The 17,493-nt window shown below is 38.5% G+C and overlaps 1 protein-coding gene across 3 annotated transcripts; it reads left to right on the forward strand.

Moving 5' to 3' along the window:
- The first annotated feature begins 602 nt into the window (after positions 1-602).
- On the forward strand, positions 603-15,648 carry twsg1a (twisted gastrulation BMP signaling modulator 1a). 3 transcript variants are annotated; one of them, XM_015049091.1, is made up of 5 exons: positions 603-861; positions 4,471-4,631; positions 11,890-11,989; positions 13,961-14,221; positions 15,170-15,648. In XM_015049091.1, exons 2-5 carry the CDS (start codon positions 4,506-4,508, stop codon positions 15,349-15,351), a joined length of 669 nt encoding a protein of 222 aa, XP_014904577.1. In that variant the 5' UTR covers positions 603-861; positions 4,471-4,505; the 3' UTR covers positions 15,352-15,648. The 3 variants fall into 3 exon arrangements, with proteins under 3 accessions (XP_014904577.1, XP_014904578.1, XP_014904579.1); XM_015049092.1 differs by lacking the exon at positions 603-861 and adding an exon at positions 2,824-2,926; XM_015049093.1 differs by lacking the exon at positions 603-861 and adding an exon at positions 2,994-3,080.
- Positions 15,649-17,493: the final 1,845 nt, after the last annotated feature.

A 17,493-nucleotide genomic window follows, 5' to 3' on the forward strand; every position in this document is an offset into this window, starting at 1 on the left:
ATTAAATGATTGATAATTTGATCAGTTACGCACTTGAGTAGCTTTTTACCAAATACTTTTTTTTCCCCTCTTACTCGAGTAACTTGTTGGACTACTTTCTACTTTTACTCGAGTAAATATGTTAAAGTAGTGGCTATTGTTACTTCAGCACAATTTTTGGTTACGCTGATCATAAATAATTTTGTTTTAAAAGTGATTTTATTTTATTTTTGTCTAAATCTATACCATGTGTCCATTTAGACAACAACAACACAAAACATTACTTTAGGAGGTGTTTTGTGTGTTTTTCTTGTCACGTCGTGTTGTTATCAGTTTGAAGCTGCAGTTTCCCGCTGCAGCTGAACACCTGTGGAGCTGCAGCGGCGCATCGCCTTATGAACGAGCCGCCCAGCGGGGCGCCCGATCGGCTTCCTCACCTGACGAGGCGCACCCAACGCGCCGCCGACAGGAGAGGAGACAAAGGACCCGCAAACTGGGAAGAGAAGAAGATACAAAACGCAACCTGAGCCAGCCCGCTCACGTGTTGGATTTACGCAGCGCTTTTACGCACGTTTTTTTTTTTTTTTCCCTTCTTCTTCTTGATCCGCTCTGCTCTGAATCCGAGTCTCGGTGCGCTGATTTGGGATCTGTTTGACCTCGGGCGCCGGTGTTTTCTCTCCGCTGAGGCTTCGCTTTGAAAATGGAGCGTGTGCCTTTAAGGCGCCCGACTGCCTGCCGCTTTGTGCTGCGGAGAGACTGACGCCCTCTGGACACAGTGGACACCGGAGCGGCGGCGGATCACCATCCCGGAGGAGTTCAAAGAGAAAACCACCTCCGCCTCTTACTAAAAACCCAACCTGGAAGCTTATCGACTGCGTTCAGGTGAGTTTAAACACCTTTTTAATCGGTACTGCTGCGCTTGCGTGCGAGTGAAACTTAAAAAAGAGAGAGAGAGGGAGAGAAAAAGAGAGAGAGGAGGAGAAGAAAAACCAGAAAGGCGCTCAGGAATGAGGGAGCTAATGTCCCTCACATGTTTTCTCTTCGTCATGTGAAGTGGAGACGATGTATGTAAAAAAACAGAGTGGAGTGTGTGTGTGAAAGTGCAACACACGCACACACACACGCACAGTCAGAAAATGGATGCAGGCAGCTGATGTTGCCAGATGTGTTGCGCATATTGTTATTCCTTAAAAAGAAAAAAAAAAGCAGCGTTGGCTTTGAATGAGATGAGACTGCGGGCCTTTTCTTCTCTCTCCATCTACAGAAATCAGAGTTTAGCAGTGATTTCCTCCAAATTTACAGGACAATCAGCTCCCGCTGCTCCACCTTTTCACATTTAAAGTCCGGTTAGCGGCGCAGAGAGAAAAGAGTTTCGACCTGAAAAAACTGAGCATTTCAGAAGCAACTGGAATAAAATGTTTCTGTTTACGTCCGCCAACTTTAATCCATTTAACTTTGGTTTTTCTACGACACATCAACGCGAAGTAGGGAATAATCTTAAAACAAATCTGTTCTTGTGAACTTACGCTCAGCCTATCATACTTTGACTAGACCATTCTAACTCCTGAAGACGCTTTGACTTAAACCAGCTGTTTTAGATTCCTGATTCAAATGATTTCATGTAACTTTAATCCATTTTTGTTTTTCTGACAAATCAATGCAAAGTTTTAAAGTTTTTTATTTTTTATTTAATGTTTCATGTTTTGGAGAATCTGAAAAACAAAAATGACTTGTTTTTGTGAATTTAAGCTCAGCCAGATTTCCTGTTGAACTTTGACTGGGCCATTCTACCTTGTGAAGACGCTTTGACGCAAACCTTTGGTGTTCCAGATACTTGATTCAAATGATTTCATGTAACTTTAATCCATTTAACTTTTGGTTTTCTGTCATAGATCAACAGAAAGTAGTGAGTAATTGAAAAGTAAATTTTAAATATTTTTTAAAAAGTGGCATGTTTTGATTTCAGCACAGCAGAGTTATCAACTTTAAACTCAGCCAGATTCTCTGTCGAGCTTCGACTAGACCATTCTACTTCGTGAAGACGTTTGACCTAAACCAGTGGTGTCCCAGATATGTTGTTCAAACGATTGCTAATAGAAAACATCCCCACAGCATGATGCTGCCACCGCTGTGCTTCACAGTGCAGCAGCTGAAACTCTGAGTTGTTTTTGAACCACAATCACTGGAACTTTGACGATTTAGATGATGACACTCGACAAAATCTAATGTTTTTTTTTTCTTTCTGGTGACTGTGTGATGGTTTTATTACTTTTTATTTTTCTGTTTTTATGATGTGAAGCACTTTGAGCCTCCTTGATTGATTTTGCCTAAAAGGTTAAATATTTGGCAGAGAACTTTCGTCATATTTTGTTGTTTCTCCTACTGCAGCCAGGATTCCTGATGCCCAACTTTAAGCCTCTTTCCCACAAAACTGAGGTTGCAGCAATAAATCTTAATTAATTTTGGGAATCTGTGATTCTTACATGTGAAGACAATCTTCCTCTGCAAAATCGGCAGGTCAGAGCTGTGTGAAGCTGACACCCCACCCACGTCAAAAAATCCAGCAAATAGTCTGAATGGTTAGAGCTCCGGGTGTGCAGGTTCCGTTAAAATTTTCGTTTGTGCAACTTTCGTTTTTGAGATATTAAAAGTTATAATTTTGGCCGATGACGTCACCAGCCGCCCCCATTTTGCTCCACACATCAACAGTTTTGCTTTTTCGCTGTTACGTCGCCGCCACCAACTGGAATATAATGTGAACCACAATGTCACTCAAGGATTATGTTATACAAATGATTAAATCTGATTTTACCTTATTTGGTGCTTTCAGAGTTGAAGATTCAGCCAATCACATTCACCCAATTAGGGGACAATTAATTTCACCTGCTGCAGGTTGTACTTCCTGTTTTAGTTCTTCGTTGGTTGTCTTCCAGCACATTCCCGTCACGTAAGTCTTGTTTTCCGTGTCGTTTTTATGCAATTGAGGTTTTTGTAGAAAAGGGACTATAAGTCGTGGCATAATCAATACAGTTATAGTAAAATTCACCCTAATTGGGTGAATGTGATTGGCTGAATCTTAAACTCTGAAAGCACCAAATAAGGTAAAAATCAGATTTAGTCATTTGTATAACATAATCCAGTTGGTGGCGGCGACGTAACGGCGGTAAAGCAAAAATGTTGATGTTTGGAGCAAATTTGGGGCGGCTGGTGACGTCATCGGCCAAAATTATAACTTTTAATATCTCATAAGGGAAAGCTGCACAAACGACAGTTTTAACGGCACAAATGGAGCACTAACGAGCTACCCCACCTTGGTTTGTTTTGGGCTAGCTATGGGGGAAGGAGGGTGGATGGTGAACTCTGGATGACCTAAAAAATTATTTTTAATATCTCAGAAACCAAAACTGCACAAACGAAGCACTAACCATTCAGACTATTTGCTGGACTTTTTGACGTGGGTGGAGTGTCGGCTTCACGCAGCTGCAGGAGCTGCAGGTCAGGCTTTTTAAAAATCACATCAGAAAACTGTAATTGGTGCATCGCTGCATAAAACCCAGATCAGGGATCTGCGACCTCTTTGACCTCCTACGACTTCTAGTAACTTTGGCTAATAAAACGTAAAGAACTGGAGCTGCAGCTGAAAGTTTTTATAATTCAGTTATTCTAGCGATTAATTGATTAATCAGGCCGTTATTGTAAGTAAGAATTTATTAAGTCACCAGTTTAAACAAAGATGAAAAGAAAAATATATTTTTCCATTTAACCACTTAAGCTTTTTTATCCAACATTAAAAACACATCAAAAAATGCAAATAAACAAAGAATTCAGTTACATTTTTAAATCAGAAAAACTAAAATTTTCTTGCCTGCAATAACATGTCAACAAAAAAAAAACTTTCAGTAATGTGGTAAAGTGATTAATAACTGGATAGGAAAAGATGCTTAACAGGAGTTAAAAGTACCTCTTAAAGTGTTTTGGGTAAAACAGATTTACAGATAAATCAATTTGTTTTTATCTTAAATGTGAAATGTGTTTATTTTTGTACAGTTTTCTGCTCTGAATGGATTGTTCCTTTAGCTGGTGGCCTATTTTTGAAGTCTGTATAGTCCAGTTAATGGTTAATTGATTACTAAATTAGTTTACGATTTTAATTGATTAATCACGATTAATCGTTTCAGCCATATGTAAAACGTCCTGCCTTTTGTTGAGTCTTTATACTCCAGTTAAGTTATTTGATTGCTAAAGTAGTTGAGAATTTTAAATAGATGATTAATCTCAGTTAATCCTTTCGTTTCCCACCAAATTGCCTTTTTTGAGCCCATATATGCCAATTAACAATTAATTGATTACTAATTCGGTAATCGATTAATCGTGTCGGTTTTAAATTTGATTTCTTCAAACTTAATGAAAGTTTTTCAATTTTTTTTTTTGACTGCTGTGGAATCAAAATCTGAATAAAAACGTTGTTGCTGCCGCTCTTTGTGCTTCAAGGTGTTTTCCTGTCGCGCGCTGGTGAGACCGTCAGGATGAGGTCCGCTCAGCTGATCCTCCCCGCCACGGCAGCGCTGCTCTTCCTCCTGGCCGGACTCTCGCTGACCTCCGGCTGCAACAAAGCCCTCTGCGCCAGCGACGTCAGCAAGTGCCTCATTCAGGTGAAGCCTTAAATCCTGGCCACAGATCGCGAGGGAAACGGAGGGATGATTGTGGGGTTGGGATCTCGGCCGAATGATGCAATCAGTGCCGATCTTCTGAGCAGATAAAAGCAGCAAAACGCAGCCAGGATTTTTGATTTTGTTGACGTGAACGGTGTGTGAGCCAAGAAGAAGCTTCAGCTGCCGTCTGCAGTCAGGAATGCAGATCACTTCCTCGGATAAGATGGAGGGAAGTCGGGTTGGAGCAGAAATGCTTAGATGTCTGAACTCCACCTGAACTGCTTTTTAAATTAAAGTCCTGCTTGTTCCTCTGAATCATGGAAAATTTCCCTTTTCTAACATCATCCTGTCTGATGCCAGAGGAAAATTGTATACAAGGCTGTAACGATTAATCACGATTAATCAATTATTGAAATAATTGTCAACTAATTTAATAATCGATTAATCAATAACTGGAGTATATAGACTGAGAAAAAGCTCATTTGCTGAAAAAAGGATTTTTTTTTATATAGGGTGAAATGATTAATCAGATTAATAGCAATTAATCGATGACTGAAATAATCTGCAACTAATTTATGCAACAGGAACCACTGAAGGAAAAGAAAAGCTCTAAAGAAGGCTCTGAAAGCAGCTTCCTTCTTCAGGAAATGTAAACAAAATGGAGTAAAGTCAGATTTTAGCGACCTGAGCCATTTGTCCTGCTAGCTTTGGCATCGCATTTGTTCTGCTTGTATTTACCCAGAATGCCTTACACTGTTGTCACTTCCTTCTTTTGGAGTGGTCTCCAGTCCACTTGCGTCCACATATGCATTTAAACCGCATCAAAGTTCACTTCAACCGAACCAAGAAAGAAGTTTTTAGGTGACTAGAGTTCTTTTTTTTTTTTTTTTGGTCTACATCGCAGTTTGATTGTGCATTCACACCTCCCCAAACTAGCCCGACTTTCTACACAAACAAACTAGAATTGGATTAAACCAAACGGAACACAGCTGGTGTGAATGCACCCATAAAACTCTGGCCCGTTTGTCCAGAAGGTCCGGTTTGTTTGGGAAGATGCGATGCGCAATCAAACTGTGATGAGGACCAAAAAAGCAAACTTTGGTTCGCCTAAAAACATCGGTCTGAGTTTGAACGTCCAGCAGACCGGAGACCGCTCCAAAAACAGGAAGTGGACTGCAGCACAGGGCATTCTGGGTAAATGCAACTAAGACAAACAGGCTAGCCTAGCGCTAGCGAGAGAAAAGGCTTGTTGTCTTTTACATTAGACAAAAAAGAAATCCAACTACCACAAAAAACTGACTGTTCTGCATTTTCGTTTACATTTTGTGAAGCAGGGAGTTGCGCTCATGTCTTCTTCTGAGGTTTTCGTTTTGTTTCCTTTAGTGGCTCTTGATGCAGCGCCCCTACGGGCGAGGAGGGTAATGGGTTTTTACAAGAGTTTGGTTACAAATGTTGCAATTTTTGAACCGAATCTACCACACAATCGGATGCGAAAACAGCATCCGATTGTGCGGACTTCTTTCATTGGAAAGAAGTCTTCCAGTTGACTTCTTTCCAATGATCGTAACGAGCTCTGCAGCTCTTGCGACCTCGCTGACACTAACTTGCGAGCTGTCAGAGACAAGAGTGTCGGCCTGTGTGTGAAAGAGAAACTTCTCCGCCTGCAGAGGCTCTGGATGGTCCGAGTTGCTTGTGATTAGTTGGATCTGCTGTCTGGAGTTCGCTTTTCACGCTCTGCTGCCACCTGCACTCATTTGTCTGGATTCTCTAAAACCCCCGAGGGTGGGAGGTTGGAGGAGGTCAGCAGGAGGTGTGTGTGTGTGTGTGTGTTGTACTTTTAGGAACTTGAGCAGGGTTGTGGGGTGGGGCAGCAGGTTTCAAAGCATTTCGCCCTCTGACAGTCGTTCAGGAAGACGCACGTTCACTTTCCAACGCGCCGCTCTCTGCAGCGGCTGTGCTTTGACTGATGGCTGGGTTTCCACTTGAGAGCAAGAGAAGCCAAATAAGAGCTTTTTAAGATAACCTCATCTGTCTCGGCATGGAAATTGCTGTTGGACTTTCTCTGGCTTAAAATCCAACATGGCTGCCATGGCTATTGTACATGGTGAAGGTTTCAGAAATATGGTGTGAAAAAAAGTATTTAACCCCCAAAAGGTGACCTATTACGCTTTGTTGTGCAGGTTAGGATAGGTAAAATTTTTTGCACAGTCATTCTTAGATAATCAAATTTTAGTCTGGATACTTCTGACTACTTTAAGTTACTTTTAGGGCGTCTTGTCACTTTAAATTTGTTCACAGTGGATGGTCCAGTGTAAACAAATGTGCACATGAAAATGGCTGCAAACAGATGAAACAGTTTTTCACATGGCTCTATTTAAAGTCGAGAACACTTTTTAAAAAATAAAAATAAACACCTTTATCTTAATTTTCTTCATTTGCTAGAGAAGTTGCTTCTTGCTAACACTGGGCTGATGTGTTAGCAGTGCCAACATTTCTCATTTTTTAGAAAAATAAGGAATATTTCTGATTAATGAAATGTTTTTTGCGCTGTGTAGTTTTATTTTATGTTTTTACAATGCCACCTTAAGTATAATTAGCGAATGGATCAGGTCTTGATCAGAACTTTAAATGTTGTTTTTGGTTCTTTTGGTGTGACATGATTCCCAAATCCAAATTTAGAAATGCTTTTACCTTCTAATGCTTCAAACTGTGTAAACTCCTTTTTTTCCTGATTGATTTGATTAGCAGCACTTAGTACTCTCCTCTTAACTCTAGTGGATGCGTTGGGGTCCATTGGGACCACATTTTTTTTTCTATAAATGAACAGCTTAGCATTGTTTTTGTTTCTGTTATTTAGGCTTAGCTTTGTAGCAGAGTTGCTTCTTGTTAATGTTGGTGTGATAAATGGCTAAAGCCCTAAGCTTGAATGCATTTCTAATGCTTCTATGTCTCATTTTTTAGAAAATAAGGAGTAATTCTGATTAATAAAACGTGGCTTTGTGTGCTGTGTATGTAGTTTTATATTTTACGCCACCTTTAATAATTGGCAAAGGGTTCAGATCTTGATGAGCGCTTTAAATTTATTTTATTTTTTATTTTATTTTTTTTGGTCTCGTTATTCCCAGATTCAAATTTAGGAATGATTTTAACACATCTTTTTATGCTTCAAACTGACATAACTCAATATTTGCAGATGTATTTAATTAGTAGCACTTGGCTAGTATTTTCCTCTTAACGCCAATGGAAGCAGCAGGGGGCCTACTTAGTTTTCACTTGACTCTTCAAAATAAAAACACTTTTTCTATAAATATACACTTTAGGTTTGTTTTTATTTATTTTATTTGTTTGCGAAGTTGCTTGTTAACTTTATCCTGATGGCTAAAGCTCTAAGCTAGCCTGTTAGCAGCACCTCAATGTCTCGTTTTTCTTAGAAAATGGGGAGCATTTCTGGTTAATAAAACGTGGCTTTGCGTGCTGTGTAGTTTTATTTTTTACAACGCCACCTTCAAGAGGTATAATTAGCGGAGGGATTGGGTCTTGATCGGAGGTTTAGAAGCAGAGAGCCAGTGATTATGCGAGCTGTGTGTGTTTTTTTTTTAAAATCCCTCGCTGCTGAGTCATTTCTGAGTCTTTTATCATCGCTGAGGGTGTTTACACGGAGGAGACGGTTCCTGAAAGGATGAGAGGGAAGCTGTGCTGAGAAAAAACATGGAAAGGAAAGGAGAGCAAAACAAAACGAGGGAGAAAGGCAGGAGGAAAGTTAGGAGGGAACTTTCTGCTCCGCTCTGCTCTCCAGGTGTTTTCTTGCCCCCCCTCTCTCCTCCCGTTCCTCCCCCATTATTGTCGTGACCTTGACGTGGAGGAATGTGCTCCCTGCTCCGAGTCGGGAGGGAGGAAAAAAGGAGCCGTTTAATCCCACCAACAAGGCTTTACTTTTGTCTCCTTCAAAGCTGAACCACTCCGAAGTGAAATGACGTTTGTTCTGATTCCTGTAGAAGTTTCTAGAAGCGCTGCGTCTCAAACTGGAAACTTTTTCTCATTAGCCTACAAAACAGGCCGCTTGTTTAGTCCAATTCATCACCTACCTTTAATTTAAGATTTATTTCTGTTGTATTTAACATACATGTGACTTAGCCTGAAAGTTTAAATGGACGTTTCAAAGTGGCTTTTGTGGCTGTATGAGTCATGAAAATCTCGCCATCTGCACCTCTGTTGTTGAGTTTCTGGGTTTAACGGGTTACGTTAATGCGATGTGACTAATGAGGTAAAACGGAGCAAAACTCAGGAGCTGTTGCCTCATGAAGGACTGCAGCTGCAGAGCTAATAAACGGATTTTAATCTGTCAGTCACAAATGTGTTCACACCGCCAACTTTTTCAGGCTTCGTCACTTTAAACGGAAAACTTCTCTGTGTGATGTTTTTTTATATACAAAGTACAATGCAGTATTGGCTCTTGACTACGATTTTTGAATTTGTTAAACTTATTTACAAGAAAAAAGTCATGTTACCAGAATACAGTTGTAATAATGAGAATAAAGATGTACTAGAATAGTTGTAATAATGTGTAAATAAAGTTGTAATAATCATAGGGAAATCGTATTATGATAAAGTCAAAATAATACAACAATCAACTTATTCAGAGAATAAAGCTGAATAAAACGGAATAAAGTGATTATATTATGATAAATTTGTAATAAGAGAATAAAATCAGAATATGAGAACAGTCATATTAATACAAAAATAAAGCCATTAAATTATGAGAATAAAGTTGTAATAACACTAGAATGAAGTCATATTACGAGAATAAATTTGAAATATTTTGAGAATAAAGTTGTAATAATATGGGAACAAAATCATAACATGAAAATAAAGTTGTAATATTAGAATAAAGTCACATTACAGGAATAAAGTCAAAATTATACAATCAAGACATTCAGAGAATAAAATTATAATATGAGAATAAAGTCAAATATGGCTATAAAATTTTGATAGTTTTAGAATAAAGTCAAATTGTCAGAATGAAGTTGAAATAATACAAGAATGAAGCCATTCAGAGAACATAGTTATAATATATGAATAAGGTTGTAATAATACAACAATAAAGTCATAATATGAGAATAAAGACAGACTACGAGAATAAAGTTGTATGACAAAGTATAGAATAAAGTCAACAGAGTAAACTGCTGAGATCCCTACGGCACATGAAGGAAAAAAATCCATATATTTAATAAACTAAGCTGAAAGGCGTCTACATGCATGAGTATATTGTTAATGAACAAGGAATACATATTCCTCTTAGAAGAGACGCTTTTATGGAACATAGAAAACATGTTTGTTTCTTTATTTTCCACTGCAGTCAGATTAATATCATAATAAACAGCACTTAATCCTGAAAAGAGTCCTGAATGCGTCGCTCTGAGCCTCATTTTCTCCTGCGTCGCCTTAGAGAAGACAGACCTGAGCAAACATGAAGGCGAACGTGTCAGGACCTGCTGTGGAAAAGCCGTTTCTGCTCATGTTTTCCTGATTTACCATCATCTGCGTCTCAGGTTCTCGTATAGATAACAGACGTCTCATCCAGATTACTGTTGCTTTCATGAGCATTTTAATGCAGTTTTTATCAAAAATTTAATTTCTGTGCCGTTGTTTACCACCAGTCAGAGTGAAATGGATCTCAGCGCATACATTTATGTAAATGAACAATTTCTGGTGTTGAGCGTTTATATCTCACATTTGATGGCTAAATTTGCGTCTGTCACACTCTGCCCTAACATTGCTGCTCCTCAAGTATGGAACACCATACATATCAAAAATGTGTGAAACTTCATGTTTTTTTTAATGTTTTTAAATTAATGCGTATGTAAATGAACGACACCTCCAGCAAATGACGGATTGTTTTCATCCAATCAGAATGTTCCTTCAATAAAAAAGAACCAATCACAACCGAGTAAAAATACTCCAGGAAGTGACAGAAATAAAACAAAACTAAGATTTGAGAACATAATGCACTTGAATTTTGTAGCCTAATGTTGTGAAGCACATATGCTTACTTTGTGCATTTAAGGTACATTTTATACATTTCTTAAGAATAAAGTGATTGTATTACGAAAATAAAGCCATAACATTTATTTATTTCAAACAGGTTTTTAAAACCTTTGAGAATAAAGTTGAAGTAATACAAAAATAAGGTTATTATATTACGAGAAAAAATCATATGAGAATAAAGTCAAAATAATATAGAAATAGTCATACTGTGAGAATAAAGTTGTAATATGAAAATATTACCAGAATAAAGTCATATTATTATAATAAACACAAGAGAACATAACACAGTTGAATTTTGTAGGCTAATAATATGTAGTTAAGCACACACGCTAACTTTGTGCACTTAAGGTAAAATTTCTCGATTTAATACAATGTTATCCTTTCCCAGTCAAGTCACTGTTTTTTTTTTTTTTAGTCCAGTAATAGTTACTGTACTGGAAGTAAACCAGTGGTTGTCCTTCCTGTTGCTGGTTTAATGACAGGCTTCCTGTTTGAAGAGCTTGGCCACATGCTGCCTCCTCTCTGCACCTCAGTCTGGAAATATCAAAAAACATTTTAAAGCTGACATTTTTCACCAAATATACATTTATTTATTTCTATGTCTAAATCTCACCTCAGACATTCTTAAGACGGAGTGTTGGGGTCAGGTTAAAAAAAAAAAATTAAGAGAATAACGAAAATGACCAGAATGAAGTTGTGATATTATGAGAAAAAGTGGTCTAAACTGCAGAGGGTTGAAGATTGTTGAGTGAAGTTACACTTTGGTATTTGTTTTAGAAATAACAAAGTAATCTATTAACACATCTTGCTGGATGCTACTGGTAATGATATGATGCTTATATGAATTTTATTCTGCCAATATGATAACTTTATTCTTGTAATATTCCAACTTTATTCTTGTAGTATTCCGACTTTATCGTAATATTCCGACTTTATCGTAATATTCCGACTTTATTCTAGTAATACGACGTTATTCATGTAGTATTGACTTTATCATAATATTACAACTTTATCATATTACGAGTTTATCATAATATTATGACTATAATTTTATGTATTTTTCGTTTTTTTCTTGGCCTAATTCTGTGTTGTACTTTATTAAGTTTCATTGCTTTGAAGCAGAAATGCATCTTGAGGTCTTCATGTTGTTCCTAAGCATGTTTTGTGTGTGTGTTTTCTTTTTCTCATGCGTGTTTCCATGCATTCCCTGCAGGAGCTGTGCCAGTGCCGTCCCTCCGATGGAAACTGCTCCTGCTGCAAAGACTGCATGCTGTGTCTGGGAAACCTGTGGGAGGAGTGCTGCGACTGCGTTGGTAGGTGCAGCCGATGCGTGTATTCGCTGTTCGCCTCAGTGGATTCACGACAGACGGGTTCACTCAATTTATTCTAACAAAAGAGGAAATCAGATTGGTGGTTAACGTCACTCCATCCGCTTCTGCCCCTACACTTTCAATAAAATACAATAACTAACCCTAAACAAACTACAACACAATGGCTACCAATGAGCAGTTAGCAGCGGCTAACGGTTGTAAAATTAAACAAAGCTAAACCGCACAACATTAATGATAAAAATAGTTAGAAATGTATCAGAAACATAGCAAAATTACTCATGAAACACTGTATATGATTAAATGTGTCTAAAATATAATATTAATAAAGAAAACATAGAGCTGATCCTAATACATACATTTACCAACAGCAACAGAAAAAAAGGGGAGGAACTGTCAGTTACTGGTTGCTATGGTAACCACCAACTGCCAATAGCAGAACTGAACACGCCAATAAATGTCTGGAGAAACAACTTCTGGACAAAATAAATTCAAATTATAAATACACAAATTTTGACAAATCCATCCGTCGTCCTTCAAATACCAAATTTCCACTTAATTTTATATTTTGGTCCATCTGATTATGTAATTTTTAAATATTTGATCAGTAACTCAGTATCTGAGTAAACATTTTACCAAATAGGCCTACTTTTTAAACATTGTTTTGAAGGGCCACTTTTTACTTAATTATTTGAGTAAAAGTGCTGCTTTTACTTTAGTACGACTTTTGGGTAATCTACTCACTTCTAATGGCATGTCTGTGGATGTCTTTAACTTACTTTGCACAAAAAATTCAAAGATCAGATTGCAGACAGACATGATTTAAGAAGAATTCATTTCTCCTCTGACTCTGGAGATCACAGATCTCTCAGATCCGCTCTGACTGACAGATATTGCTCCGCTTGCTGACATGGAGGCTTTATTAAAACGCTTTCATGTGGAAAAGAAGAACAAGGATCTGAGTGCTGCGCTCTGCTGCTGCTGCAGCTGCTGCGGCGCAGATGTTGGAGCGCTGTTTTTCCTCCTGGACGGGGCTTTTACAGCCCACCAAGGAGATGTTGTCGCTCTGCGCAAATACATTGTCTTCCTTTATGTTTTCTTCCCTTTTTCACTGTCCGTTTTCCACTTGCAGCAAGTTATCTGTGCCAAACGGCGACTGCTTTGAAGTGTGAGTGTTTAGAGGAGCGGGGAGGGGGATTGAGGAGGCTGGTTGGAGGAGTTTGGATTTTTAAAAAACGCAGGGAGGGAGTGGAGCAGCCATGAGTGTGTTTTATCTAAAACAGCTGCTCTGGCTCTGCTTTTAGCATCGGTTTCTGATCCAAATCCTCTGTCAAACTCCGTCCCCCATTAAATGATTTACCCATTAGCTGTAATTCACTTGGACTTGTTGCACAGGGTTGGGAGATTGTATCTGGGGATGTGGGGACTTGCTTCTGTGTTGAAATTAAACGAACTGTTAAACAGACCTTAATTGAGATGAGACTTTTTTTTTGACAGTGCTGTGGTTTTCCAAAACCAACCCTGTTGAGTTTAAAGGGGAGTGTAATGCTGCCCTGACCAGGGTAGGTTAGGATAGGCCAGGGGTGTCCAAAGCTTACAAAGTTAAGCTAGTGAGCGATTAATCTGATTAAATATTTTAGCACTCGCAATTATACAACCATGCGTCTTTGAAAAGCATCAGTGGAGCCTCCTGTGAGAATGCAGCAAGTGGTTTCTGGATGGTAAGTCAAAAACAAAACTCTTGTCTTTTTCAGAGCCGCTGTACAGTGCATATAGTAGTAAAACTAGCTGACCAGTTCCAATGGAGTTGCTAGGTAACGGGCGGAGCGGTACTGGGGTTGCTAGGTAACTGTGCTAATGTAACTTTTCTTGGAAACAGTTGAGACCCAAATGGAAGTACAAGAACAGCTTGTGGAGGCAGAAAGGTTTCCTCTGACGCGTCTGTCTCTTTGTCAGGGATGTGTAACCCCAAGAACTACAGCGACTCTCCTGCCACCTCCAAGAGCACCGTGGAGGAGCTGCACCGCCCCATCCCCTCGCTGTTCCGCGCCCTGACGGAGGGCGATGCGCCCATCAACATGATGGTGGTGTCTTTCCCTGTGGCGGAGGAGTTCACGCACCACGAGAACCTGGTTTCCTTCCTGGAGTCGCTCAACAGCCAGCCGCAGAACGTGTCGGTGCCCGGGAACAGCATCCACACCGGCATCGATCCTCACGGTAAAGCATGTTCCTTCTCGCCTCGTTTTCCAAAGTAGGGGGCAAGGGCCATTTGACACCTGGACTGATTTTTTTTTTTTTGTGGCCCCTCAGCCTCAAATCATAAATACTGCCTTTAATAGTGGCCTTTAATAAGGCAACTACCTTTAATACCGTTAATGCCTTTAATAGTTTCACTTTTTATGTCTTGAATCTTTAATGATATATTGATTAAATTGGTTTATTGTTGAGCAGGTAAAAGTAAAAATAATAATTACAATAAACAAATTTTTGCTTTTTTAGTTTAATTAATTTGTGGCACACCAGTAGTTTAAAGTTTGGACACCACTCACCCAGACCAATCAAAACAGACGAAAGAATGCGTTGCGGCAGCCAGCCAATCAGTGACAAATTTATCAATGACAAAAAATGTTAGACATGGTCAACAAACGATCCAGAGTTTTTGGTTTTCTACAATTATTTTTAATACCAGTTTATTTTCAAACTTGGAGGAAAAGGAGGTCGGCCATTTTAAGTTTTTAAGTTATGATATGATAAATGTTAAGTAGCTTGTATTGAGTCTTAAGAGATTTTCCTGCATAAATAAAGGATTATATATTAAAATACTTCTGTGTATGTTCACACCACCACTCCTAGTTTTTCAGTGTTTTTATAGAAACTCTGCTAGACCAGCTGTGATAATGCAGAGCTTTGTTTTTTTTTTCATGTTTTTGTTTTAGTTTGCTGCTATTTGTTGGCGTTTCACTCTTAAACCATTGCTATAAAGTTACAGCATTCCCACAAAGCTCAGCAGTTAACTCATTACACCGACCCAAAACACATGGCCTCACTTAATTACAGCAAACCCATTAAGTAAAAGTAGAAACACTGAGGGCTAAAGGTAATTATGTGTTCTTGTGAACCATGTTTTGCTGAATCCGTGACTCAACCTGCTTCCTTTCCTTCCAGAGAAAATGTGCACGGTGGTTTACTTTGACGACTGCGTCTCCATTCGTCAGTGCAAGCAGTACTGTGAGTCAATGGGCGGATCAAAGTACCGCTGGTTTCACAACGCCTGCTGCCAGTGCATCGGCCCGGAGTGCCTGGACTACGGCAGCAAGGCCGTCAAGTGCTTGAACTGTCTCTTCTGACCCGAACCGATCTGATCCAATCTCTGGGCACATGTTGGCACCAAAAGACTGAGGGAAGAGAAGCCCATCACTGTTATACGTTAGCATTCCTCAGTAACCATGTAAAATAAACCCCCGCCTCTTCTTCTCTCTCCTCCTCCTGCAAATTGTTTTTTATTCTGCTGTTACTGTATATTTTTAGATACGTCTTCCATAGTGTGATTTTTACTAGAGGTGTATATGAATAATGTATTTTTGCAATTACTGTCAGCAAAATCCCAGTCTTGTACCAAATAAAGAAAAGATTTGGTAACTTAAGTGTTTGTGTTTCAAAGGATAGTCTCAATTTAACAGAATTAAACCTTGTTTGCCCATTTTTCACTGCTTTTAAAGTTGTATGTAACTTTTATAAAAATATTTTCTACACATTTGTTGAAACTGTTATCCTGTGACAGAACGTTATGAGACAAATAATCTGTAAAAAAAAAAAAAAAGAAAAAAGGAGCTTCTCTGGGTTCTCCCAGTGGTAACTAGAAACAACCAATCAGAGCCAGGAGGCGGGGCTTATCGCTGTCAATCACCCTTCATGTGGCGCCACTGAATGCTAAGGCTAGTTGGCATGCCCAACAATAACATTGGATAAATGTTTTTTCTGTCACACTAAGGTGTTTCTCTGCCATTAGCATATTTACAAGTACATGACATTGATTGACAGCACTAAGACCCTCCCCTTGGTTGTGATTGGTTGTTTTTGGTCAGAGTGATGCATTTCTTCAGATGGAAACAGCAGCTCAGGGAGAGTATCTGTCTCATAAACTGTCACAACATAGTAATTTAACAGACATGTAAAAACATTTTTTTTTAAATAAGAGTTGCACACTGCAGCTTTAAAAGACATCATAGTTCTGCAGTTACTGTTTGATTTTTGACTCATGAAATCCTTCTGTTTTGGTTCTTCTGGGCTTGAGTGCTGTAGTAGTTAGAGTAAGAGTCAGAATCTTACATTTAATCTCTTTACAAACCATCAATCATATTCAGTTCATATCCAATTTTTCAGTAGGAGTTTCTGTGACCAATAAATGATTGTTGGTCATTTGGAGTTCCACAAGGCTTCATTCTAGGAATCCTTCGAGATTTAATCTCCATGTTTATAATTTTGCTATGTCAATATGTTGGATTGTTTAAATGAAGAAATTTAAACCCAAAAAACTGTTGATTTTTTTCTAACAGGCTTAGAAAACAGGTGAATTAGCTTTTCTCGGTCTTTTCATGTGGCGTTCCACAAGGCTTTATTCTTGGTACCATTTTGCTCTTTTTGTGAAATTCTTTGGAATCCATTTGTTGAGATTATATTCTGCCTAATATGATAGTTTGGCCCTAATAAGATTTATTTTTATTGAGAGAATAAAGTCATAACATTATGGTGATTCAGTTATAGTGTTATGAAAATAAAGTGAAAGAAAAATTAGAATAAAGTTGTAATACAAGAATAAAGTAGTAAGTTTATGGGAACGCCTATAATAAAAAAAAAATTAAATGAATGTTGAGCAACTTGTGAAGTTATACTTGAATTAACGGTTTTACCAATAAAAAATATATAATTTTATGGTACCCTTATGATATAACATTTTATAATACATACATACTGAACCTTTAAAGTTTTTTGTTTTTAATCCAAGAAACAAACAAATTCAGTGGTCTACAACAACACATTTCAGTCAACGTCAGAGACTACTTCTTTAAAAAGATTATTTTAAAATATCTACTTGTGCTTGTATTTTTATGGAAAAGGTGTGTCACAGAAGTTAACGGGTAAATGTTTTTCCCAGTTGCCTTTTCTGCCTCTCTAATCTTAGCTCAGTGTTTCATAAGTCAGGAAACGCATCATTTCCTGGGGAAACAACGTTGTTATTCTTCCATTCTGGTCCACAGGTGTTCAGCTCTCAATGACCATCTCATGCAAGCCAAGAGGAAAACATTCCCTGATGCCAATCTCTCGCCACCGCACACAAATGCTCTTTGTTGTGCCAGTGCACTTTGAAAAAGCAGCGGGACGCCCTATCACTGATTATGTTCCCAATTGGCATGCCACAGCAACGTGCACAGACTCATCTTGCAGGCGTACAAAGGAACCTTGTCTGTCCCTTTCTTTTTAATTATTAT

This window comes from Poecilia latipinna, unplaced genomic scaffold (assembly GCF_001443285.1).
Source record: "Poecilia latipinna isolate Pla-1442-1.1 unplaced genomic scaffold, P_latipinna-1.0 Scaffold925, whole genome shotgun sequence".
NCBI classification, from domain to species: Eukaryota; Metazoa; Chordata; class Actinopteri; order Cyprinodontiformes; family Poeciliidae; genus Poecilia; species Poecilia latipinna.